Source organism: Leptosomus discolor, chromosome 13 (genome assembly GCF_034619465.1).
Source record: "Leptosomus discolor isolate bLepDis1 chromosome 13, bLepDis1.hap2, whole genome shotgun sequence".
In the NCBI taxonomy this organism is placed as follows: domain Eukaryota; kingdom Metazoa; phylum Chordata; class Aves; order Leptosomiformes; family Leptosomidae; genus Leptosomus; species Leptosomus discolor.
Genome location: NC_141403.1, coordinates 16,149,384 through 16,174,541, shown reverse-complemented (window position 1 = coordinate 16,174,541; position 25,158 = coordinate 16,149,384). Strand labels below are relative to the sequence as shown.

Genomic DNA, 25,158 nt, shown 5'->3' with positions numbered 1-25,158 from the left:
AAATATTTTAGGGGAATTACTAACTCTCACTATAAATAATATTTGATTCACCCATTCTCTGTGTACTAATGCATTGGAAGCAAACAAGTGAATGCATTTTTTTAATATTAAGTAGCATTGAAGGAGATGAAAGAATAAAGAGGAATGCTGCATGGAAAGAGGAAGAAAAGCTATAGATGTGCTCTGAGTCATTTCCCGTACTGGATGCTGAAAGAGTGTTCGTTTTATTGAACTTAACATGAAAACTTTCTGTTACACTGTTCATTTAAGTAGGAAAGGAAATCACTGGCATTTATAACAAGCATCATGACTCTTAAAGCATTGCTAAGTAAAAGCTAATCTGCTCAACTGGATTACATTAAATGGCATAAAGAAACATTAGAGTCACTTACTGGGCTCTACAACTGCAAGCAGCATCTCTGTAGTCAGGAGCAGTATGAATGCCTCAGCCTAAAACAGTCTCGGAGAGCAGTAGGACAGATGTCTAAGGCATTATAAAAATGTTGAATTTAGGGAGAAATTACCACAGGGAAATCAGGTAAGGGCGAATGAATTAACTGTGCTCTCACATCTAGAGCTGAAGCTGTTTTCAAGATTAGTCTCGTAGGGTAGTAGAAACATACGGCCAAAATCTCGTCTGTATTTGACAGTTGTACTAATCCTGAACTGTGCAGAATCTTTTATCTACGGCCAGATTTCCTGTGGGAAGAGCTGTACAGTGTCATGCTGCCAAGGTTTCTATGCTACCTAATCCTACCAGAGTCATTCCCAGTACAGGGAGGAGGAAGAGTTATACCTTCACTGACAGAATAGAAGGTCAGCCTTGTATTTATCCACAGAAGTCCTGAGAAACTGGGGACAATGCCACAAAAACGGACTGGTTTTCTGTATCTGCCTGCATCATTCGGCACTGCTGATTAGAGTGCCCTGCAGAGCCTTTTTGTAGAGAAGAAAGGATGAAAATGAACACAGGCAGTAATCTCCATTTCCAAATTGCTGGACGAGGACCCACTGCATTTGAGTTGTGGGAAGAGACGATAGCATTGAGAGACGAGAATTTTGCTGTGGTTATTTTTGCTTTGGTCCAGATCTCCCAGAGCAGAGTCTGCAGGAGAAAATGTGTCTGTGGCTTGGCTTGCTTAAGTGATAACGCTAGGCTTTTCACTTGCAACTGAAGCACAGACGTGCTGCTTTCCACCAAGCATCCCATGAAAGCGTAGCATCTGGCAGAAGGAGAAAATGGACAAATGAGACAACATCTTAAACCACCACAGCAAATCTGTTTGAGCTAGTTTCTTCATGCCCCGTGTTGCATCCCCTGGTTGAATAGATTAAAAACTTCATATCCGCTGTGAGTGCTTTAATGAGCAGTAAACAGTTTTCAAGCTTTGAATCAAAAACACTGTTGAAATTGGCTTGTGTATTCATTCAGCTGCCTCAGCAAATATTTTTCTTTCTATGCTACACACAAACCAGCAGATTGCAGAGCTTCCTTGAAAAAGGGAGAAAATAAGCATTCTCCCTCTACTTATAGACCACTTATTTTAATACATCTATTTGCTTAATTCCCCAGCCCAATTCAATACTGAGTTTCCAGTGCACAGCTTTGTAGAGTATAGAAAAATCTCACTCTTTTAGTGTTAACATTGTGTCATTAATCCATTAGCTGATCTGCTTTAAATACTACTGACGTCATCTAGCTGGACTTGTGCAAAGCATTTGACACTGTCCCACACGACATCCTTGTCTCTATATTGGAGAGAATTGATTTGATGGATGAAGCACTAGGTGGATAAGGAATTGGCTGGATGGTTGCACTCAAAGTGTTGCAGTCAACGTCTGGATGTCTGACGGCAGACCAGTAACAAGTGTCGTTCCTCAAGGGTCGGTATTGGGACCAGTGCTGTTTAACATCTTTGTTGGTGACATGGACAGTGGGACTGAGAGCACCCTCAGCAAGCTTGCAGGTGACACCAAACTGTGTGGTGCGATTGACATGCTGGAGGGAAGGGAGGCCATCCAGAGAGACCTGGACAGGCTGGAGAGATGGGCCCATGTGAACCTCATGAGGTTCAGCAAGGCCAAGGGCAAGGTCCTGCACCTGGGTCGGGGCAACCCCAAGCACAGACACAGGCTGGGGGATGAGTGGATCGAGAGCAGCCCTGAGGAGAAGGACCTGGGGATGTTAGTGGTTGACAAGAAGCTCAGCGTGACCTGGTAATGTGCATTTGCAGCCCAGAAGGCTAACCATATCCTGGGCTGCATCAAAAGAAGTGGGACCAGCAGGTCGAGGGAGGGGATTCTGCCCCTCTGCTCTGCTGAGACCCCCCTGCAGGGCTGCGTCCAGCTCTGGGGCCCCCAGCACAAGACAGACACGGACCTGCTCAAGCGGGTCCAGAGGAGGCCACGAAGATGCTCAGGGGCTGGAGCAGCTCCCTGTGAGGACAGACTGAGAGAGTTGGGGGTGTTCAGCCTGGAGAAGAGAAGGCTCTGCGGAGACCTTAGAGCAGCCTTCAGTGCTGAAAGGGGCTGCAGGAAAGGTGGGGAGGGACTCTTGATCAGGGAGGGTGGTGATGGGATGAGGGGTAACAGTTTCAAACTGAAAGAGGGGAGATTTAGGTCAGATATTAGGAAGAAATTCTTCCCTGTGAGGGCAGTGAGGCCCTGGCACAGGCTGCCCAGAGCAGCTGTGGCTGCCCCCTCCCTGGCAGTGCTCAAGGCCAGGCTGGATGGGGCTGGGAGCAACCTGGTCTGGTGGGAGGTGTCCCTGCCCATGGCAGGGGGTTGGAGCTGGATGGTCTTTAAGGTCCCTTCCAACCCAAGCCATTCTGTGATTCTGTGATTCTATTTCTGTGTAATATTCAGGCTCCTTGATCAATCTACATGTGCGTATTATTTTGTATTCCTAAATAAGAGCTGTGCCACTTGCCATAGTTACACATGGGAATGTTGTAACATTTGCAGTGTCCACACCTCAAGGACACTCTCCAGGGCACAGCGACAGCATTACAGGATTTCATGGTTTACTAGAAAATATTGAAGTAAAATATTGCTTACTTGTAATAAGTTTTTTCTTAGTAGAAGTGATTTTTTAAAAATTTGTAAACCCCTGAAGTTATTGCAGTTTATCTGCTAATCTTTATGTTGTGATTTTAAATCTGTAAGCTATATGTTTGGTTTTCTTACCTTTTTCAAACTGTGCATCTCTAGGAATTTGCAGAGAACAGAATGAAAACCACTGCTCTAGGATGCAGCATCTTACATAATGAACATACCTCGGGAGCTGAATACAGGAGAATGAGCAACAGTGTATCTTACCATTTACGTACGGACTTAGATCTGAGGAAATATTCCTATTCTTTAAGAACATCACATTATTTCTCAATGCATTTTTTATTATTATTTTTATACTTTATCTTTGTGTAGCTACAGGGCTATTGAGGAAGAAACCTGTGGTTTGCAAGTGGCCCTGGATTTCTTTGAAAGTAGAAATGACTCAGGCAGGCTCTTGCACGAAGACTGCCTCTTTTTCTGTTACTCCATTCCTTTTAATGGCAGTACAGTATTTTATCATATTATATCCAGCAACTCTGAGCATTGTAAAATGATAACAAGAGTTACATCTTAAAATTACTTAGTGGAAAATACATCACACACTCATCCCATGTAGATTTAAAGAATTAGTAACGTCCCTGTTAGGTGAGAGTCTGTTGCCTTGGGAATCCAAGTAAACTGGTCGTTTAGACCTTGCTAGATCTGTTCTCTACCTAATTTGTGAAGACTGGGTAACAGCATTGTGTCATATTCTGTAATAAGAAAAGTAACTAGTTTGTTTCCTCTTTGTACCCTGGCTTACGTAGCAGGAAGGACCCAGGTGGAATCTGATGGTTCGGGTACTGTCAATGACTTTGCTGGAGCTGAAAGTGTGTTGTGATGAATCTTTCCATTCTAGTCAGCAGCAGACCTACAATTTGCAACCAGTAGTGAGCTTTCTTTGAATACTAGAGAGTTAGACATACACTTTCAGGAATGGTACTACTGATTCTCATAAGATGGGCTGTGTGATCTCACAGATTGTTGCATCTTGGTTTGCATGTGTTCAGACTCCTGGAATTTCCTTTTGTTTCTCCCTCGTTGATCTGTACTTCAGTACCATTCTGCATCAATATTTTCTTTCTCTGCAACAGATTGAAAACAAAGGATCAGTCAGCTCTGCCGTGGCTTTCAATTTTGAGTATTTTCTTCAGATCCCCTCTAACTTCATTCTCTTTTAGACTAGATTATTTTAGACAGCTTTGCTTTCTTTAATTTCTTTTAATCTGTGACAAGACTTTACTCCTTTTTCCATGCTTTCCAGTTGTTTTATAAATTGGCCTTGGCAACCTGAAAAATGGTAATTTAAATGGTGTAATACTGGCTTATAAAAGCACCTCACTTGCTGTACCAGGATATTTTTATCTCATATTTATGAACTTATAATTTTTCTGTGTTCTCATTAAAGAGAAATTAAGCAATTAACAAAGCTGATTAAGAAGCTTTGAAATGGTCTTTGGATTGTTCCAAGTGTCATAAATGTAAATTCATTTAAAGTATGTTTTCTGGCTTGGTACCAAAATATATTTCCACAGTTTCAGCAAAATTCATTGAAATAGAAAACACTGTTAATAGAAAACACAGTTCTTCAGACAATGAAAATCTTATTTCATGATATAATGACGCATTTTAGCCTGCAATAATAGATAAGATGCTCAGTTCTCATGATTCACTACTATGCATAGGATTTCAAGGTCACATTATTTGATTTGGACTAACTTTGGCTCACAGTTGTGCTTGTTTACAATCTGGCCAAATTCTGTTAAGCCTTTGGTAATTCATCTGACTTCACACTCAGGTAAATCGAACAGATGAACAGAAATGTATTTATTAAGAAGTCTTAAAATAATTTATATTCCACTGCTGGTATTTTTTGAAAAAAATTTGGCTTTCTAAGATGGTAGGACCACATGTGCTACAGTTTGGCGCTGAGAAACTGCGAATCTGACTGAAACGGAGACTTTTAGAATCAGCTGCTAGTTCTTATCTATTTTTATACCATGTAAGGTGATCATTTTGTATACCATGTATGATCTCTAACCTTTAATTATAATTGCTGTGTCCTTGTGCTTGTTACAAATTTCTAATTACTAAATTGGAATGACATCAAAGAAAAAAAATGCTCAGATAAAGAAATCTTTAAATTAGTTGAGTCAAAAAAATCAGCAGCAAAAATTGCTCATCTTGACCTAATTTACTTGAAATTCTATGCCTGATGTGAAGATTAATAACAGGTGGCCTTTTAGGGAGCACTCAGCTTGAGTCTAATGTTCTAGTTGTTCTTTTATTATCCCAAATGTCTGTAACTAAAGGATTTTTTCACCCTGCCCTTTGTTCACAATATGGGACTGTAATTGAGTTCATATTTCTCACCCAACCTTTCAGCTGTAATTAATATTTTATTATATCAGATCTTATCACTAAATAGCCTAGCAGCAGGGCATTGAGACACATGCACACTCCTACACACGCCTACACACACAAAAGCGATAGTGACCTATTCATGCCAAGCAAGTTCCATGTAATGAGTTATGGTTGAGAGAATACAAAATACATTCATGGTACCCAGCTAATATTGCAAAGCAATTTAGGACTGATCTTATCTTGATCAAACCAGGACAAAGAGAAATTAAAGTTACAAGAATGAAATACTCAATGCCATGTTATTATATCAAACATGGGGCATCTAACAAAAATTGTCTGTGCAAGACCAGCTATTATCTGTTTTCATTATTGTATTTTATGAGCAAGAACGGTTGAGGTCATACGCTTTTTGTACTAAGAGTTACACACTGTTCCCTGAGCTTTGCTAAGCACAAACACCTCCACAGCATGACAGATGTAAAAATCCGAGCATTTAAGTTGCTATGCTATTTGTTCCTTATGGAGTGAACCAAAATGCCTTCCTTTCACTGCACTCCATACTGAGGGATTTTTTTGTTACTCTAAACTGTTCTGATGCAAAGAAGGTGTTTTTAATGCAAATTTTGAAAGATGGAGGCAGTCTTATTGTGTAAATAACTGTAAACAAGGTTGGAGAGAAATGTTTCCCAAACCTAGATAACTTTGATGATTGGTGGTTTTCATTATAAAAGCCTCCCACATAATTTGGGACTAACTGGCATTCCTGTTCCCAGCAGGATTTTACAGAAATCTCCCTCCTTCTCTTTTCCTCTGCATCTCTCCCTCTCCCCACCTCCCTCTCACCCTCTTCCTCCTTCCCTTCTGGCTTTGAGTAGGTGATTGCTGGAAAAAAAGGTCACCAGCAGAATAGTGTAGAAGAAGCTCTGTACTTGAAATGGTTTGTTAGTTCTTTGATATCAGCAGAAATAGCATCTTGAAATGTATCTCTGCAACACTTTTAAAAATTATTTTTATTTGTTTGTACACAACGAAGTTGCCCATACGATGAGTAGGCCCATCTTCCCCAAGGGAGAGCTCTGTTGTAGAGATGAAGAGGAGTTAAGCCTCTTCAGATGGCCAGGAGAGGAGTTACAGTGAGTTTCTTGTTACTGAATACCGTAGTCTTACTGTGGTAGGAAGGATGGCCCAGAAGATTCAGCGCTGGGGCTTGATGCAGAGTTTTATTTCTGATTGGGGTAGGACAATCTGTGTAGCTTCTGCGAATCAATATATCATACTCTCGCCATACCTATCTCTAAAATTAAAATAGATGGAAACAGCATTTTCCTCTATAAAGGAAGAGAGGAAGAGATATCTATGTATGGTTGTGAACAACTTGGCAATGGTGAGGAGTGTCATGATGAGCAGCTGTATGTATAGCTAACTGTCTGGAGAGAATTATTTTTTTCTCACTTACCTCTTCCATGATGCCCAGCAGAAAATCTTAGAATAGTGGCTTTGTGGAATATTTTGTGGAATTATTATCCTCACAATCCATCCCTGGTTTTAGTTCATTTTAAAAGCCGTGTTGTGAGCAGACTAAAAGGAAGTAGGAGGCATCCCTGTTTTATACTGGTCTGTAGTGAAGTCAGTCTCTAAGCCCATGAGAATCTGGAGCCTTAGGTTAGTTCAGTTTAGACCAGAATCATTTCAGTTAGTGATACTGCTGCTTGGGCTGTAAATTAAGAGCGTGAAGCCTTGTGGAGCGAGATCAATAGTATCTGGTGTCTAGGGGGACTGAGCCCTTACACTCAGTAGGAATAAAACTTGTTCGATGGTAAAATAAATGAAGTAACCAACCCTTGGCTTGTGTGTGCTATATAACACATCCAAGATAAGAATTAAACTTTCTGGAACATACCTAAATTAAAGTTTACACCTGATTTTTCTCTGGTTTCATAAGAAAACAAGGATTATGTATCATACTGTTTACCTTGGTTCCTTCCTTTCACTAATATTGGACCTCATGGAAATTTTCAAGCACATGTGAAATAGTTTAAATGTTACATAAATAGTAAGTTTCTACACATCTGGGTGCGAAGACCCAGATGAGCATCTATGTTGAAGGATAGGCCATGTTACAGTATGAACTAGTTAGTTCGTTTCATTTGATCCGTCAGTAGAGAGCTACAATTCACATAGCAGCAAGCCCATATGTAGCCCAGAAGCAGCCACAGCATGTGTTGCCTCTTTTCCAGCCAATATTTGGGAGATGCTAAAAGGAGCCAAGCATATTGACAGTGGGAGCTGGGTATCACAGATGATGTATGGAATATAGATGGGATTACGGTGTGTTCTTGGGAACACTGTATGAACTTCTCACTGTAAAACTTGTAGTGTCTTAGTCTATTTATAAGGGTTTGAAGCATCTTCTGTTTCAAGTGGTGTGTAAAGAATCCAGTACCAAATCAATGTAAATGGGATGTTGTTGTCCCATATACATGAAAGAGAGATCAGCAGAGAAGTTTTGTTTGCGAAAAATGTAATGGCGATGTACCCATTAGAAAGACTGTCAGCTTATGTGTACCAGAGTTGTTTATGGAAGAAGCCAAGTATCAGTTGGTAGAGCAGTTCAGAAAATACTCAGTAGATCATCGTGAGTGTAAAGGGATCCTGAAGCAGTCATTCTTGGATAAACAATACCCCCCCCAGTCTTATAAAAAGTATGTGATATGATTTCGCGCATGCAATATGTTTGTAAAAGGTGTTTGATTTCATAACACAGTTAGAAAATCAAACACCTTTTACAAACATATTGCATGTAATTTATAAACTGTAAGTTGATGGAAAATGCTTTTGTTTGAAGTATATATGTATTATATAGACTTAATTTTTATTTTATCGTTCCTACTACTACTTTTTCTTTCACTTCTTGTTTATCAAAGGTGATGGTACATCTCAACATGTTTTCAGTATTCTTTTGTTTTCTTGTTCTCTCCTTCTCTACATTCCTACCCCATGTAGTCTCTCATATTCTTAAATGTTTCAATCTTTTTCTGTTTTTCTTTGCTCAGTTTTTTTTTCTTATCTGCAAATGAAAACTAAATGTGTCCTTACAGTCTCCTCATTCTAAACATTTCTTTTCCTACACAAAAAATAAAAAAAAGATAAGCTGCCAAATCTCTGGTGCCCTCCTTAGCTTGTCACTTGCAGTCTGTATTTAGTGGCAAGAACTCATTGATACAGTGCAGAGCACATCAGGGGAGATCTATAATCAAACATGTCTTTTTCTTGTCCTGCAAATACATAGAGAATTTATTAATATGGAGCCAAATGCTCTCTTGCCTTGTCTTGCTTACACCTGTAGAAAACAACTTTGAAGTCAGTGTGAAACAGTACCATTATTTGCACGCTCTATATTCTGTGCAGGACTACAGAGTATGTACAAAATCTATATATTTTCTTGACTTGTGTGAGTTTGAAGAAAAGGCAGCCAAATACACGAGTCCATATTAAGTATGGAGAGCGCACGTAACGGAGAGGTTGTGCATGCTTCGGAGAAAGTATGATTCTGATCTTATAGGGGTTTCTGTGGCCTGCAATATTTTAGAACAATTTTTTTTTTTCAACAGAAGAAATAATAGTGAAGAACTTTACCTTCAAAATGACAAAGGAACTTCTATGCTTCTCTATAGAGAAAAAAAAAAAAAAGGTAGAATTATGTGGTTATTTCTAAGCATGGAGGGGTGCTAATACATTGTCCCTCGTCAAATTGATCATATTCATACAGGATAGTATTCAGTCCCTTGGTGAGTGGGTGTGGGGAAGGTTTATTTCAGATTAAGGGATTTCAGGTGTAGAAATGTGTGTAACAGTTGTAGAGACATATTTGCGTCCTTGTCATCCTGTTTGTCATAATTGTGACACTCTCTTAGACTTGTATACCAGAATGGTAGTATCACTCCTACGTCCTGGTTGAGCACCAGTATTTAAATAATTAGAAATAATTAACCATGGGTCTGTATAACTAGGCAGAAAAAAAAAAATCATCAATATTTATCAAGGATTTAGGAGGGTTGGGAGGGTTAAGAGAACAGTTTTGATTCCCTTGCCAGTCAGCAAATCTCAGTTAACAGCAGAGCAGTCTCCTGTGCCACAATTATTGTTGGCATTATGTCTAACCACCACTTATATATATGTTAATCAAGTGGTTGTTATCAATTTTAATATGCTGTTTCAGTAGTAAACTAATACTTGCTTTGAATAAGGGTAGGTTAGCATATGCATTGAATTCATTGATTTTTGCAAAAGATGGACTGGACAGAGCTAAAGCTGCAGTCCATCAGCACACTGTAAGTTGTAAAACAGAATACAGATGATCTGCTGCTGCTTACATGTTGGCGATCTTTTATTATCCTTCTAAAACAAATATTACAAACTGAAATCCTTAAAAGATGTTTTTCTCTCTCTCCTTTCTCTGATTTATTTACCAACAAAACAAGTTATATTTTGAGTCATCATTTATAACTGAAACTAAAGGCAGAAATATTTCATGAATGGTACGTTACAAGGTGATTACAAGGCTAAAGAGCTGCTGGACATTCTCTGCCCCTGATGTAGTATGCTTAGATTCTCTAAAGCAGTGAATCTGTATACTAGGAAATAAGGAAAACGATTAAATACACGGTGTCATCAGGACTAGGTGGCACCCATCTGGCCACTGGAAGGTGGAAGGAGCGTGTGTCGTTGTCTCCTTTTTCTTTCTCGCAGATTTTTTTCTAAGAATTTTGAAGCCCGGACTCTAATGTCTTCCTTAAATCCTAGAGAGTCCAAACTCACAAAAGAGAAATTTACCAGTTCTTCTGTGTTTGGAAAACCCCATTTAAATCCATGATGAACTTATGGTGGCCATTGCTTTACCACTTTCAGAGCCTCTCGTGAGTCTTCTGCAATTAAGATATTATGTAGCAAGCATTTTCCTTCTTGAGGGAATTGAATGCATTGTCATATCCTCCCCTGGCGGCTGTCCTTGGAGGAAAGAACAAGCAAAATATCTTTAACATGCAGTGACATAATGCTCCTCATATGAGAACTGTCGGGATTTCCTGTATAAATCCATAGGAATGCTCAGGAGAGGTTTGCTTGGATGTATTTTTCCCAGAAAATCCCCTTTGTAAATACTGACTTTTAAGTCTTTGAGACTGTCCATACAAAAGAGTTGGGCAGTCACAAAGCAGCTTAGGAGTTTTACATTAAAAACCAGATACCGTTTCCCAATGGACTTGGGTCTGTGAAGATAAAGCTTATTACGACACCTGAGAGTTTACATTTGGCAGTATCTCTAGGGGCTGAACCTAAGCTGTCTTATCTCTTCCTTTACAGCTGTTTAGGTATTTCTGCTTTGATTGATCTGAGAAATAGGGCTCCTTGCATGACAATGGAGGTGCTGTATAATGTTAGTCCCTCTTGTGTTCACTCCAGGTCTGATTCCAAAAGATTTGTGGCTTTCTCCAGTTTGACTTTTCCCATGGGCTGGAAGTTTCAGGTGCCAGTAATACCATTTCCTGAGAGTGAAGACAGACTCTGGCTTGGAGAATCTAACCGGGCTTATCTCTTGACTTGCAAAGCCGGTAAATAAAGCCGGTGTGGAACTAGAATCATTCTAGTTTCAACAAGCTGCTAGCACAAAATATTTTCTTTTCTTACTCCGTTTCCTACACTTTGGAAGCACCAGCTGTCCTGCAGGCTTGAAACCTGGCAAAGTTTGTGGAGCTTTTGTTTGCATAAAATCTCCTGACTTCAAGTAAAGATGCAAACAAAAAGTTATAGGGAATTAAGACTCCCTTCACTCGCAAAAAGAAAAGGCAATACACCTTTAATGCTGATATGTCAAGCACTTAAATGTGAACAGTTGCACAGCAGATTGCTTCTGCTTGCCAGTGTTATCTGTAACATTTCCTAGTTCACCTTCTTTTCTCCCCTTTATAAATTAGATCTTAGTGTATTGCTTTAACAATACTTGCGTCGTTGGCATTGGTACAGCAGCCTTAATTTGGAGGTTTTGTTTGGTCTGTTTGGTTTTCTTTACTGTAAGTTCATTTATATGTTTTCATATCTGACCCTTATGTTCATGCAAGGCTTTTTTTTTTTTCTTTTTTTTTAAGTTTCTTCATTTTTTTCTCGTTTTAGAAGCCATAGCAGGCAAGGCTGTATTTTGCTTAAAGCCCAGAAAATCTCTGATCTCCGAAATAAAATGTTCCTGGAAAAGAGTTGACTGCCTTGAACACCCTTCCCCATCATTAGTAGGCACACTGATTTGTCCTTTTGCTCATCAAAACCTCCCTGGTCTTACTTCTGCTCCATAAACTCCAAGTTTATGGAGTCATTGGTCTAATCCCACCTGTAATAATGCCAATTGACTCTCAAGAAAAAAAAAAAAAAAACCTAAAAATATTCAAACTCATACAGATTGCTTCATTTTTAATGCTTGGACAAGAAAAGTCACCCCTCCCAAATAAACCACGCATTTGATGTTCTTTCAGACTGGCCTTGTGCTGAGTGCATACCCTCCTTAGGACCAATTATTACTGCACCCAGTTCTTTCAGCCTATAAATGCTGATCTTGAATATAGGAATGGTCTCTGACATGCAGACAAAGCACAGTTGAACAGTGTCTGCTTCCTGCTTTGAGAATGAATGAAATTCTACAGTGGTCAGAGGGACAGGACTACCGTTCAACTGGTTCTCTGGCTTCACATCTGTACTGAAAATGACTGCACATGGAGGGTATTTTGCTCAGTATATATCATGTGTTACTAGAACTCCTGTCCCGCTGGTGAAACCTGTGTAGCTATGATGGTGAGACACCTGAGAAATTGAGGATCATCATGGTCACCTTTGTTTAATGCCACCTATAAGAAATATGCAGATGCTTGCTCAGTAGCAGGAGAGTTAGTGGCAATTTCTTGTAGCCTTCTTCTGTTTGGCTGCTAACTGTAAATAATTCCTGTCCTTTAAGGACTAGTTTTCCCTCTTCCATTTCAAGATACGTTTTACATATAATTTCTAGTACTGCAAAACTTTAACTTACAGGATGAACTACGAGAATCTAGTGCAATGTAAGGGCAGGAAGAAATAGATCAAAATCTCCAGTGTTAATCCATATAGATATGTTAGGAACATGTCAGAGACAAATGATGACAGAGAAGAAGAGGACATTATGTTGCAGATTATATCAAAAAGATGTCCAAAAATTCTCTCTTTTTAAAGAAGCAGTGTTAAATAATAAACTTGTTAAATAACGTATGATAAGCAGAGACATATGAAGCTTTGGATGCAAAACATGAACAAAACAACTGGTATTTTTAAAAAGTGCTTATGACTTAAATGGCAGTACAACAGGAGAACTTGCAGGGTCTACACAAGTATTGTGGGGACTCTATAGACTGTTATGGTTTGAATGATCAAGTTCTTCATGGACATAAAACTGAGATAGAAGGTAGAGTTTGGGTTTCCTAATTTTGCCATCTGTTGGAACTTTGATATTTTAGTAGAAGAATGCAGTGAAGTGATTCTAGCATATAGATAAAGTAGGTCGATGGGAATAAGTAACTGAAATAATGATCAATATGTAGATTAAAGGTTATTCTGTTGTTTGAATCTGTTAGCATTAAAACAAAGCAAGCGTGCAAGTTGAGATACAGAAATAGATCTACAAAATTACCAACTTTATACGTTTATAAAATAAGCATGACACCAAGAAGAGACTTACTACAATGAGCAGAAAACTTCAAATTAGGTTCCACAGTGTCACCGTAACAGTCTGCAAGGAGAGCCCAACAGTTTACACAGCTGATCAGGGCACTGTTAGTGGAGCTTAACAGCTTTGCAGGCTTTGTACATTTCCTAGGGAAAAAAAAAAAAAACAACTATTTTTTCAAGGATGGTAAAAAAAGAAGGTCTTGAAGAGGTTTTAGTTTTGAACAATTGAAGCAGGCCAGAGAGAATAAGAAGCTTTCCTCTTCTTGTTTTACAGCTGGAGAACTGAGGCACAAAGTATTTCATTGACTTGCCTAGGATCACACACACCAGTTGTATTAACACTAGTAAATAAATTCAGATAGTCTTAGTCTAGATTCAGGTCCCTAGGCCATCTTTATTCAGTAAATTAAATTTTAAAAAATTCTGTGTGGCTTCAGTTAGGTGAAGAATCAAGACTTTAAAGAGAAAAAACTAGAGCTGACATTTCAATAATGAAGTAATCAAGCTTGTTTTCTCTTTATTTTCAATTTGGAATTACTCTTGGTGGAGGTGTAATTACAAATCCGTAAGTTTCAATTGATAAAATACCTAGATTGTACATGTTAAGGACTGCTGTATTAAGAAACCTGAAGTCCATGCTTGTATCCCGTAGGCCTTTCTTGGAAAATTATTTTGTCACTTTGAATGAGACCTTAATTAAAATTTGTTTTACTGCATTCCAGTAATGTGCAATAATGGCCTGATTCAGGTTTTCTTTACTAAAACCCATCGTTCTGTGTTTTTAAGAGTAGATATACTCTTAAGTCTTCTTTTGAATTGTTTGAATTCTTTGGTTCATTTGTCTAAATATTCTTAGCATCTTTGATTACTATGTTAACATGTTTTCTTTCTTCTTTCATGTCTGTTTTTCAACTCTGAAAAAAGATCTGTATATTTAGCAGACATTGACAGGCCATTTTAGTTCAAGTAACCCGATTTCAGTAAATATATGAAAAACCTGGTATGTCTAATTTCTAACCAAAATTACAGTCCTTATTGTGTTCAGTTCTGTATCTCTGCATAATAATTTAAATTTGGAACTGTTTTGGAATTGCTAGAATAAAAAGTAGCTTAAAAATTACATCGAATTCTTCTTTTCCCAGACACCGTTTTTAATCCCCAAATTTGAAATACTTGAATCCTAATTCCCACATGGTCCTTTTGTGATGCAACAGTAAGTTTCAGTCACTATAAAAGTAGATTTTGTGTTCAGTTTCCAAGGCATTGGAATTCTATAGTAGAACTGCGTAACGTGAATTAAACTTAAATTACATTTCTTTCCCTCAGAAAGATTAATCTAAGTTCTACCATAGGCTTTCTGCACCCTTCACTGTAGCATAGATTTTATTTCTTGGGTTACAGGTAGGAAGACTGTTCTCTGAAATACAGAGGTGTGGAAAAGGAATAATGCAACTTCAAACAAGCAGGAAATGTGACTAATACCTAAGAGGAATAATAGAGTCCTGGCGCAGTGCTAGCTCAATTCACTAAGCTTGAACCCTTTTCAGAACAGGCAATTCAGCTGTTACGTATTAAAGAAAGCAGTTTTAATAGTAAGAATTAGAGGAAGCTTTTGGATTATAATTGTAATTGGGGTAATTTTGTAAAATTTATTAGCAAGATGACCTCATTTGTACAAATGTAAAACATATCACTCATAAAGTTCTGTCAGTTTTCCATTGACCCAGGTGCTTATAATGTGTTAATTTACATCAGAGAAACAGCGGTGTGTGGAAATTGGGCAGCAGATAGGATTTAGTTATTTTTCATTAGCACTTGGACTTTGATAAAGGGGAACAGAAAAGAGCTGCTTGACCTTTCAGTGCTTAAATTATTAAAGAGCAAATAGATTTGAGGTCTAGATGCTTGCAAATCTAATTTGTCTTGTGGAGTAAGGATGAAAAGACATTTTTAGTTTGAAATTGCTCCAGTCAACTTAGTTCTTTCTTTAATGTATCTCAAGATGAATAGATGGCAGGCTTTTAAAATGTAATACACAAGGAGTATTGCATGTAGTATAACTAACATGAATTTGCCAGAGGATAAGGAGCATTTTAATGACAGATTTGTTTCTAAAATATCTACAAACTTTAGCTTTAATCACTGAGTGAAAAAATGAAAAGAATCTTCGTTTCAGCCAGTACTGAAACAGGTCATATTACCTTGTCTGGTCTCAGATCCCTCCTATATTCAGTCATGCTGCAATAAAAAAGGTAACAATGCTGTCCTGAAGGTGACAGCCAAATAACTTAGTTTAATATCCATCATGCGTTAATGAAACTGAGGGATTCTTGTCTTTGCTGTGGTAGGCGAGTGTATCCAGCTTTACTGCCTTGCCAGAACAGATGTTTACATCACCTTCTACTTTTTTTGCAGTACTCCATTTAAATTTGCAAATGTTATTTATTGTAGATTCACTGTAAATTAGTAGTTAGAGGAGGCAGTGCACTGTCTTCAAAGTAGCTTGGAATCCCAGTTCTAGGCAACTGTGTTTTGTTCTAGAAAATTAGCTGCTAAAATCATGCCAAACATTGATTTGAAAGAGAAAAAACCAAGATTGCAATGTAGACATTGCAAGGCTAGTTTCTACACATCGGTTCTTATAGGATCAAAGAAAAGTTGCCATGTATTGACCTTCATCTACTACTCAGCATGGAATTAGTCAACTAATGAAAATCTTTCTGCTAGATGTGTAGACTTTGTTGCACAGAGCTGCAAAATGTACAGACAATGGCCTTCAAGTGGACCCTCAAGACATGTGTTTATTTCCCTGGATGTACCAAGGTTATACATGGTTAGATTTCTGCATGGGGTTCAGCTTCAGATTGAAACATCTAAATTTAGGCGTCCAGTTGTAGATGTCTACATGTGAGCTGAGTATTTAGTTTTTATAGTCAGTGGAGCCTAGAAAGCAATAAAGTTGACCCAAAAGTAGAGACCTCCTCACTGATCAGGTCTTTAAGATCTTTTGCCTGTACTGAGTAATTCTCCAATAACTGTAATGGGAGTTTACGGATTTATAGACATCTTCATGAAGACACTTAAATTTAAGTGTCTTGACATCAGACTAAATCTCCACCGTGGTGAAAGTCTAAATCAGGCAGAAAGAGAAGTATTAAGCATTCTCACTGTTGACTTTCTGGGCATTGTTTTGTGAGCACAGGAAGTGCAGCATCTCCTACTGAAGATGCTAGATCATAAAAATATAGTGAAGGGGATCTGTTGCACATGATCAGTAGGTCTGGTAAAAAAAAAAAAAAAAAAAGTAAGATGGCCAAGAGAATTGGCTTTCTTCTGCCTTTTGGTGATATTCAACCGTGAAGGCTCTGCAGCCACAGAATGGTTTAGGTTGGAAGGGGCCTTTAACGATCATCTAGTCCACTTCCCCTGCTGTGGGCAGGGACACCTGTTATTAGACCTGGCTGCTCAAAGCTCCATCCAAGCTGACCTTGAACAGTTCCACTAACGGGGCATCATTCAAGCACATAGCATTATCTAAACATGCAAAGGCAGTTTGAGTGTAGAAGCAGTGCGTTAGTCTGTCTGTGCACTGAGTCAGTAAGGCTCCAGAGAGTGCAAGTGCTGGAGCACAAAGTCATCTCTTGTATTTCTAAACCAGATTTGCCTTCGGGAGGTAAATAGCCATAGCTGTGCAGTGATATGACTAAGCCAATAAAAGCCCTGTCGGGTCCAGGCTGAGACCTGCAGAGGCCCAGCCCAAGTGTCCCTGTACTTTAGGCAGAGTCTTCTGTAAACATAATCATCTAGCTACAGATGGTGGAGTGGGAACAACATGTCAGAAAACTGTGTGGATATTTCATCTTTAAGAAACATACCCTACCCAGAGATAGCTACTTCTTATGAATTACCAACTTGAAAGATCATGAATTGTTATTAGATGTAGATGATATGCAAAAATGTGGACATATTGCTGCTCTGACATCAGTTATCTATACTGACTTGCTTACTAGAATTCAAGATTCCAGGAGACAAATAATGATACAAATCACTGGCCCCCAGTGAAGCAATAAACTTGCAAGCCAGTCCTCTTTAGAGACATGGACTTCCCACTTCACAAATTTGAAAGCACTGACTCAGGCTTTTATGGCAACTGCAAGGGTATAATGATTATGCTGTTTGCATATACAGCAAAAATCACAATTTCTTTGTTCCTGCTTGAATGTCCATAGCACCTTTACAGTGGAGAGGGGTGGGCTGTTCCCTGTAGGTCCCAGTACAGCAAAGAATGCAAGTGCAAACTGAATTGCTTTGCAGAGTGCAGAAACACTTAAAAATATGGTTATCTCTAAGATGTGTAAAAGTGCTTTGCTGAGTGAGAATAACTTCCATAAAAAAGTGTTTCGTTCTTGCTCAGTAACAGTCAATATGCCACTGAAATTTTAAGAGACTGTAATTTACTCTGTATGTGCTTTTATAAATAATTATGTCAACAGTTAAGCAAATTCTATTCCATATCTCTTTGTAATTTATTTCTTCATTTTTATCTTACTACTCATTTCATTTCATTTAGACAAGATAAACAGGTTAGAAAATGGAACTTATAGCTTTATACTTACTTCCATGAACAAAATAATACTTAATTCTACATTTTAGCACTAATCAAGCAAGCTTTTTTCTGTACAAGAGTTCGAACAAGAAAGTGTTCTGTGCTTTTGCTATATGGTGTGTATGGCTAATTTTGTTTTTCCAAAACAAAATGAATGTTTGAAATCATGAATCTATTCCACAAGTTCCTACACCTGAATATCAAAGTGACATTTTCTTCCAGTGTCCTTTGCTTTTAACAGTTCTCTTTTGCCATAAATGCTGGTATGCTATTATGGTTTCAGAAAGAGTTGACTGCCCACGTCTTAGAATAACCCATGTGTTTCTTTTGTTCTTTCCTTTCTGCACTGTTAGTGTCTATCAAATAGTTGTTGAAGAAGAACGCCCACGGAGGACCAAAAAGACAACTGAAATCCTGAAGTGCTACCCAGTGCCCATTCATTTCCAGAACGCCTCGCTTTTGAATTCCCAGTACTACTTTGCTGCAGAGTTTCCAGCCAATGGTTTACAAGCTGCTCAGCCTTTTACTATTGGTGATAACAAAACCTACAGTGGTTTCTGGAACACTCCACTTCTTCCTCATAAGAGCTATAGCATATATTTTCAAGCTGCTAGCAGAGCCAATGGGGTAAGTCTTATGACAGGTGTGGTTTTATAGTGTATTTGTGTGTACATAGACAATTGGCACCAACTAGCAAGATGCCCAGCAAAATGAAGTAACTGTGAAATATAACACACTGAGTTTAAAAAATAACATTGCTTAACGATTAAAGGTTGTGGGAGAGACAAGGGGAAAGCAGCACATCTTGTCAATAGTGAGTAGGCAAAGTAGTGCATTACCATTCTGTCTTACTACCTAAAGGCTGTCCAATGACTGTTTGACTGGCTTATTTTCTTTCTTTTTTTGGTTTGTGTTTTCTTGCTTTGAAGAGGAGAGTGTTGTGATTTCTTTTGTTAAGTTTAAGGCAATCTTGATTGTGGATTTCAGCGCATCTGTCTTGGCCTGTCCAGTCCCATTACCTTAGTTTGTAACATCTTGAACTCCCATTTTCTCATTTGGTTGCCCTGACTGAATTAGAAACCGCTTTTTTTCTCCCTTTCTGCAAACAGTAAAAGAAAAGTAAGTAGATGGAACTGAAATGAAAAGCATGTAGAAAGGTCTTCGCAGATCATGTTTCATCTTACTAATTCTTCCTGTAATTGTTTTTCGTTTCCTGGACAGAGCTACCCAGAGCCCTTCAATTCTTGATAAGCTTTGGCTGTCTGTGCTGACAGCCTGGAAATGTTTTCTGCCAGAAACCATAATGGTCCCTCTTTCACAGTGCACTGACAGTGCAGAAATGTGAAACACCATTGATTATTTTTTCTTTGTAAAATTGTCTAGCATGATGCCTCGAACTATACTACCTGTAAGAAAAAGAAAAATCTCCTAAGATCACTATGTTGCCAAAGTAAAAAAGCTGAATGCTTGCCAGTGCTCTTACGAATACCTTTCACACATTTTCTACTTTTAGAGGAGTCTTAAGTGAAATATTTATGTGCCACACCCAAGCAGTGTTTATCCGTATTATGAAAGCACATTGGAGTTCCTTAATAAGCAGTTAAATATGTAATGAGGGACATTAAGTGAACACTTCTCTGACATTTTATCAGTACTTTTAAGAATAGAATCATGGATGACTTTCTTTGCTTAGAAACACAAGATGTGACCTTTTTCCTCTTTATTTACACAGGAAACCAAAATCGACTGCGTCAGGGTAGCCACAAAAGGTATGTTCATATTATGTCATGTATTCTGTATTTCAGCTTGCTGACCTTTCTTTCACGTGGTCTTTCCAAACTTGCAGAAGTGTTTATATTGCTAAAAGGCATCACTAAAGCTATTACAGAATTTTAAATGATTCATTTGCGTCTCTAGCTGAGATTTAGGAAGTTTGTTTGTTTGTTTGTTTGTTTGTTTTAAATAAGAAATGCATACTCATTTTTAGTTGTCTACTTGAACACAGGGCTTTTAAAATATATTCTGTGGGTTTTTATATGATCTCACAATAAATATTTTGGACTTTTCTATATATAGTAGAGTTGTAAAATTGCCAATTGCAGAGTGCATACTAGCGGCTTATACACCCGTAGTGAAAAATTACCCTTTACTCATAAGCAATTATCTTACCTTAATTGCTTTATAAAAGAAAAGTGGAGAAATCATGTTCTTCATTTTCATGGTCTAGATCAGCTATCATTATTGGACTGTCAGCGCATGATACTACCATTTGTGAGACAAGTTTGTATAATTGAGACAGTGCTAGCTATAGGTTTGGTCTCCAAATAGGGAAGGATAAACATGCTGCTGATATATTTAACTTTGGAGGCTACGTTCTGTCTGTGATTATCTTTGTGGTATCCCCTTTGAGTAGCTCTAGCTGGTGGCAACTTCAAAGACTGAAAAGGAAGTGACGGGATAGTATGATTATTTGGAGATTGTAATAGAGAAAAAGGAAAGAAGGTACTGGTGTGAGTAGGAACAGGTAGTACCACCTTGCGGTTTGGGCACCTGGTAAGAGTATGAAACTTCATGCCTGTACCACTGTTCCTTGCGGGAGATCATGCATGTCTCACAGTGACTGTCCCTAACGTAACTGATTCCACCGTGGTTTCCTTTACGTGTAGACTTCACAATTCCACCACCACTAAATCTAAATAAGATGGGATGAGAATCTCATTACTTAAAAGTAACAGAAATGGTAGTGTATAGTTGCCTCTGTTGGAAGGCTGGATTGTCCGTGATGTGACAAATACATTTTTTATGGCTCTTTGAACTGGTTTCTGGGTTTTTTTCCAAACCAAAGGAAGTAGATTTAATTCTAATTTACTAACTGACTGCTTACTAAACCATAGAAAACCTTCAGACATAAAAACTGAAACCCAAGATGAGAAGTTAATTCCAGATTCAAGTGGTATCCTGTGTTGTTGTTTCCTGGTAGCTTCAATAGTACCAGGAGTGGACTGCGTTACCTCAGAAATCATAATTCGTATTAGAGGAATGGATTTAAAATTATTTGAAAATTTGTATTCCTAATCACTAATGGATGTTCAACTATTCCAGTTACTTGACTGGCTGAAAAATCTTACTCTCTGATTTGAGAAGTGAGGGTGGCTTATGGATTTGAATAGCTCCCATAGCAACAAGCTACTTTGAGCTAACCCATTTGGCAATGGAGATGTGAGAAATGCAGCTTTTATTTTAAACAAATCTCCATACATTTCTGTTTTGAAAGCATGTTTCAGAATTCTTTGTAATACCTTTGTGAAGCCTGTAAAATAATGTGAGGTGTTGTTGTGAAGACTTTGAAACCAGAGGTGTCTTCGATGGTGTTTATAGTCTCTGGTGCAAAACTTTTCTTGGGGGGCTTCTGTAAAGCACTGATTTCCATGGTTATAAACTGAATGTCTGTATTATGTGCTTAAACTATATTAATTTTTATAAATAAAATGGAGAGCATGACATGTTTTAATATGATAGTCATCATACCTGTCTGTACAGATTTTTTTTCGCTTTGGATCTAACAGAGATACTTGAGAGGAAAGCAGACTTCTGTGCCCTCTGGGGACTTCCTTCATATGGACTAGAAAAAATAGCAAAAATGCTTCATGTCTGTTGGTCAGAAGTCACCACACCTGCAGTGGGGCAGGATAGAGAATTGTCAACTGCCGTTCACCTCTCCTTCTCTACCCCAGGAAGCAAAGGCTGCTGTGACCGCTGTGCATGATCTCTTACAGACATGCACCATTTTCCCCTGAGTTTTGTGACTACAGTATAGCTACTAGACAGTAAGCTACTTAAGCTCTACTACATGTTCGTTGTGTCCATCTATTTATTATACTGCTCCTTACAAATAAGGCTGCGAAAGTTCTCCAGTGCAACATCTAGTTTTCATATACTAATAAAATTTCTGAAAGGTTTGTATTCTGGGTTTCTGTTACCTTTAAAAGTTCAAGTTTGGTGTTTTTTAAAGGTAAAAGTAAGTGCTTTAGGCCATTCATGTATAAAAATGGTACAGTCTCCTTTTAAATTAAGATCTGATCCCAAAAATAACCTGCAGCCTTGTGTAGGCCATTGGAGTTAGTAAACGTACTCTAGAATTTAATATGCATGTAGGAAACCATATGCTTTTAGGCCTTAACCAAGTCAGTTATGTACCTAATTTTGAACATAAAGAGTAATCTCACTGACTATATTGCGACTATTTTGTCTTAAAGTAGACCTGTAAGTGTTTTACTGGATAAAGGCCAGAGTCATAAAGTATACCCTGTAAAACAAACATGACAGTGCAGCCAACTGTCCGCCTGTTTCTTGAAAGCTTCTGTAGTTCTATTCCCATGGAATTTGAGGATTGCTTCAAGCACAGCAGTATCCCCTTCTGGGATCCAGGTTACCCAAGGCAACCTCTAAGCTGCTCCACTGAGCCGTCTGAGCTTGGCCAAGCCGCCTCATTGTCTATATTAAGGGTGTGTGGTTAGCCTGTTTGAAGTCTGCCCTCGGGACCAACAGAGGAGTTCAGAACCTGCCATGAGCATAGCTGTGTCATTTGCTAGCTGTATTTCCTTTAAATATCCTAACTCCAGATAATCTAAAAGTTGTTGGTGCCCTTGAGACCTTCTTAAGATCACTGAGATTCTGTTTTGTCACTGAGTTTTGCAGTGTTCATTCAATGGCCCACTGTATGCTTTTGTATTTTTGGTTAAGTTAAAAACAAATGAGTAAGTGTAATACAAAGATACAGAGTGTTCTTGCCCCAGATCCGACAGAACCCTTCAGCAGGTACTTTGCTTTTCACTCCAGTTGATGTCAACAGGACAACACGTGTGCTTACTGTCAAGCACGTGCTCAGCTGGCACTCACTAAACTGTGTTGCTGGATCAGAGCCAAAGTGCACCAGGTAGCCTATTATCATTGACAGGCTTCTTGTTAGAAGAGTACAGTCTAACTCAACTGGGTCCAATGCATGTGTAGGGTCAGTAACTGGATAATACTTTCTCATTCCATCAAGTGTATTTTAAACAACCTCGATTTGTAACAGTTTAAAAAATGCTCTTGTTTTATGAACATTACATTTTTACAAATTAAACCTCTGTTGAATGTGTTCTATTAGAGATCATATAAAAATCCTGTTTGCAATGATTGTAAGTGTAATTTAGCATCGGAATATTGGGTTTTGTAGAGCTGAAAGTTCTCCTGCTTCTGCTGAAGTCAAAGGGAACCTTTATCACTGCCTTAGCTAGAAGGATCAGACAGTATATTCTTGTGACACGGAGTCTTCTGATCTTAGTTTTCTCTAGAGAAAGGCTTCTGGTACCTCTGTGACTATTTGGTGTATATACAAATGGGGAGACTACAGGGTTTCCATTCCCATTATTTTTGACAAGATAATTAAACAAACAAACAAACAAAAGTCAGGAAGAGATTTTTGTACCAGTGGTAATAAAGGTTGTCGTATTTTGCTTGAAGTATGGCTTTCATATACCTACTCTTTCTTCAAGCTAAATGAGTGTAAAATCTCAGCAGATGAAGTTGAAAACATTCCAAAACTCCTTCAAGTTTATTGCTATCAACTTTGTGGTGTTTTGTGATTTATATTAAGACTATATTTCCTGATATGACTCACAACACTGTCTGGATAGAAACATCTTGGTTATCTCCTAGGAATCCAGTTCTCAAGAGGGAGACATCATTGTTCTAATTTCGCAACATTGGAAGGCTTTCATTAATTATGAGAGAGAAAAGGATATTATAATATTTTAAATCCAATAGCAACAGTACTCTAGCAGCTACTATCAACACTGCATTTCAGTGTTGCAGAGGGATATTTCAAAATATTATGCAGCAGCAGTTTTGAGTTTAATTGTCTGCAGATGGTAGATGATCTATTTTCCTCACTCATTGCCACATCTCTAATAGCACCCAGGCTGTTCTATGTAAATGAGTGATCTTTCATATAATTTTGTCCTTAATTTTCCAATATTTTTTCTTTGCATCATTCTCCAGCTGCATCATGTTGGATCTGACCTTTTAATTTTTTTTATATTCCTTAATATATATGTATCATAGTGTGCTTAACCGTTTAGAGGCAATCATAGAACTGCTGGCAAACAAAGAAATATGAGATTTTATTAATGTGAGCCATGGTAATAGTTATCTACACCAGTCAGTGATTGTTACAGCTCTGACAGAAAAGTCTGAATACTTCAGGCACACCAACAATTCAGGTTTTTCAGCTTTTCCATGTCTGAGTGGCAAAATGTGAACTTGGACCTCATACAGTTACATACATACCTAACTAAAAGCGTGCCAACTCTCAGTGGTCATTCTCTGTATGCTGAAAGTTAAGTATATGTGTAGTGTGTGCATTTTCAGAAAAAAGACCCAAGTGGATACAAGAAAAATGAGTCTTAGCTAGCTCAAAAATACTTTACATGAAAATTATCTTAAAAAAAGAATTGTAGGAAAAATGTACTATTACGAAATAGGAAAATAAAAAGTGAAACTAGTTCCAGTTACCTGAAGAAGTTAATTTGAATAAGCAGTTAACTTCCACTTAGAAAGCCCAGCGCTGTGACTAGCAGAGCCAGAGTCTCCAGTTTCCTCAGATGCATTATATGTAAATAATGTGCTTTGAGTCCTCTTCCTGAATGACAGTCACATACGAAAGCTTATTAATTTGCAGAATAACCAAACTAACAACTGAAGATGAAAAGGAACTTGTGGGAGTTTTTTGGTTTTCATTTGTGAGAAGTTCAGACAATAAACTATTGACCAAGATTCTTCTTGCTGGCCTAGCTTCAGTCTGGCTTTTTTTTCCCTCATGCATGCTGACCTGGAAATCTTCCTTTGCCTTAGCTGCGATAATCGTGACTCAGCTTACAACACCATACATTCGCATCGCCCCTGCTGCAGGCGACGACCAGCTAACAGGTCAGATGTTCAAGTATAGACAAGTCATCATGCCCATTTTGTCTCATTTTCTTTGGCTCCTTTTCCCTCACGGTTTCTTAATTCTCTGCTCATAGATAGTTTTTATGTTAAAATTTTCTTTTTGTTTATAAGTTTTTCTTCAGCTCCATTGAATTGTGTGCTTGGCACCAAAACTTACACACACATCCCTGTATGTACAACTCCACTGCATGTGCCCATTGTGTGTGTGATCTGTGGAATGTTCCTTCAAGCCTGATGTTGTAAAGAGATCTAGTCTTGCTCCATCCATAAATTACATGGTAGTTTGAATATAGATATTTATCTGTGTACCTGTTTATTTTTTTCTGTGTTACTAGATCAAGACACTAGAATTTCTAAATAATTTA

At 38.2% G+C, this 25,158-nt stretch overlaps 1 protein-coding gene across 1 annotated transcript in view; it reads left to right on the top strand.

The window, feature by feature from the left end:
* PTPRM (protein tyrosine phosphatase receptor type M) overlaps window positions 1–25,158 on the top strand; it is a 475,520-nt gene that overhangs the window by 275,767 nt on the left and 174,595 nt on the right. The window contains exons 12-14 of the mRNA XM_086472548.1: window positions 18,157–18,430; window positions 19,536–19,572; window positions 24,698–24,772. Of these exons, the coding sequence (XP_086328674.1) occupies window positions 18,157–18,430; window positions 19,536–19,572; window positions 24,698–24,772 (386 nt within the window). The remainder of the gene's footprint in view (window positions 1–18,156; window positions 18,431–19,535; window positions 19,573–24,697; window positions 24,773–25,158) is intronic.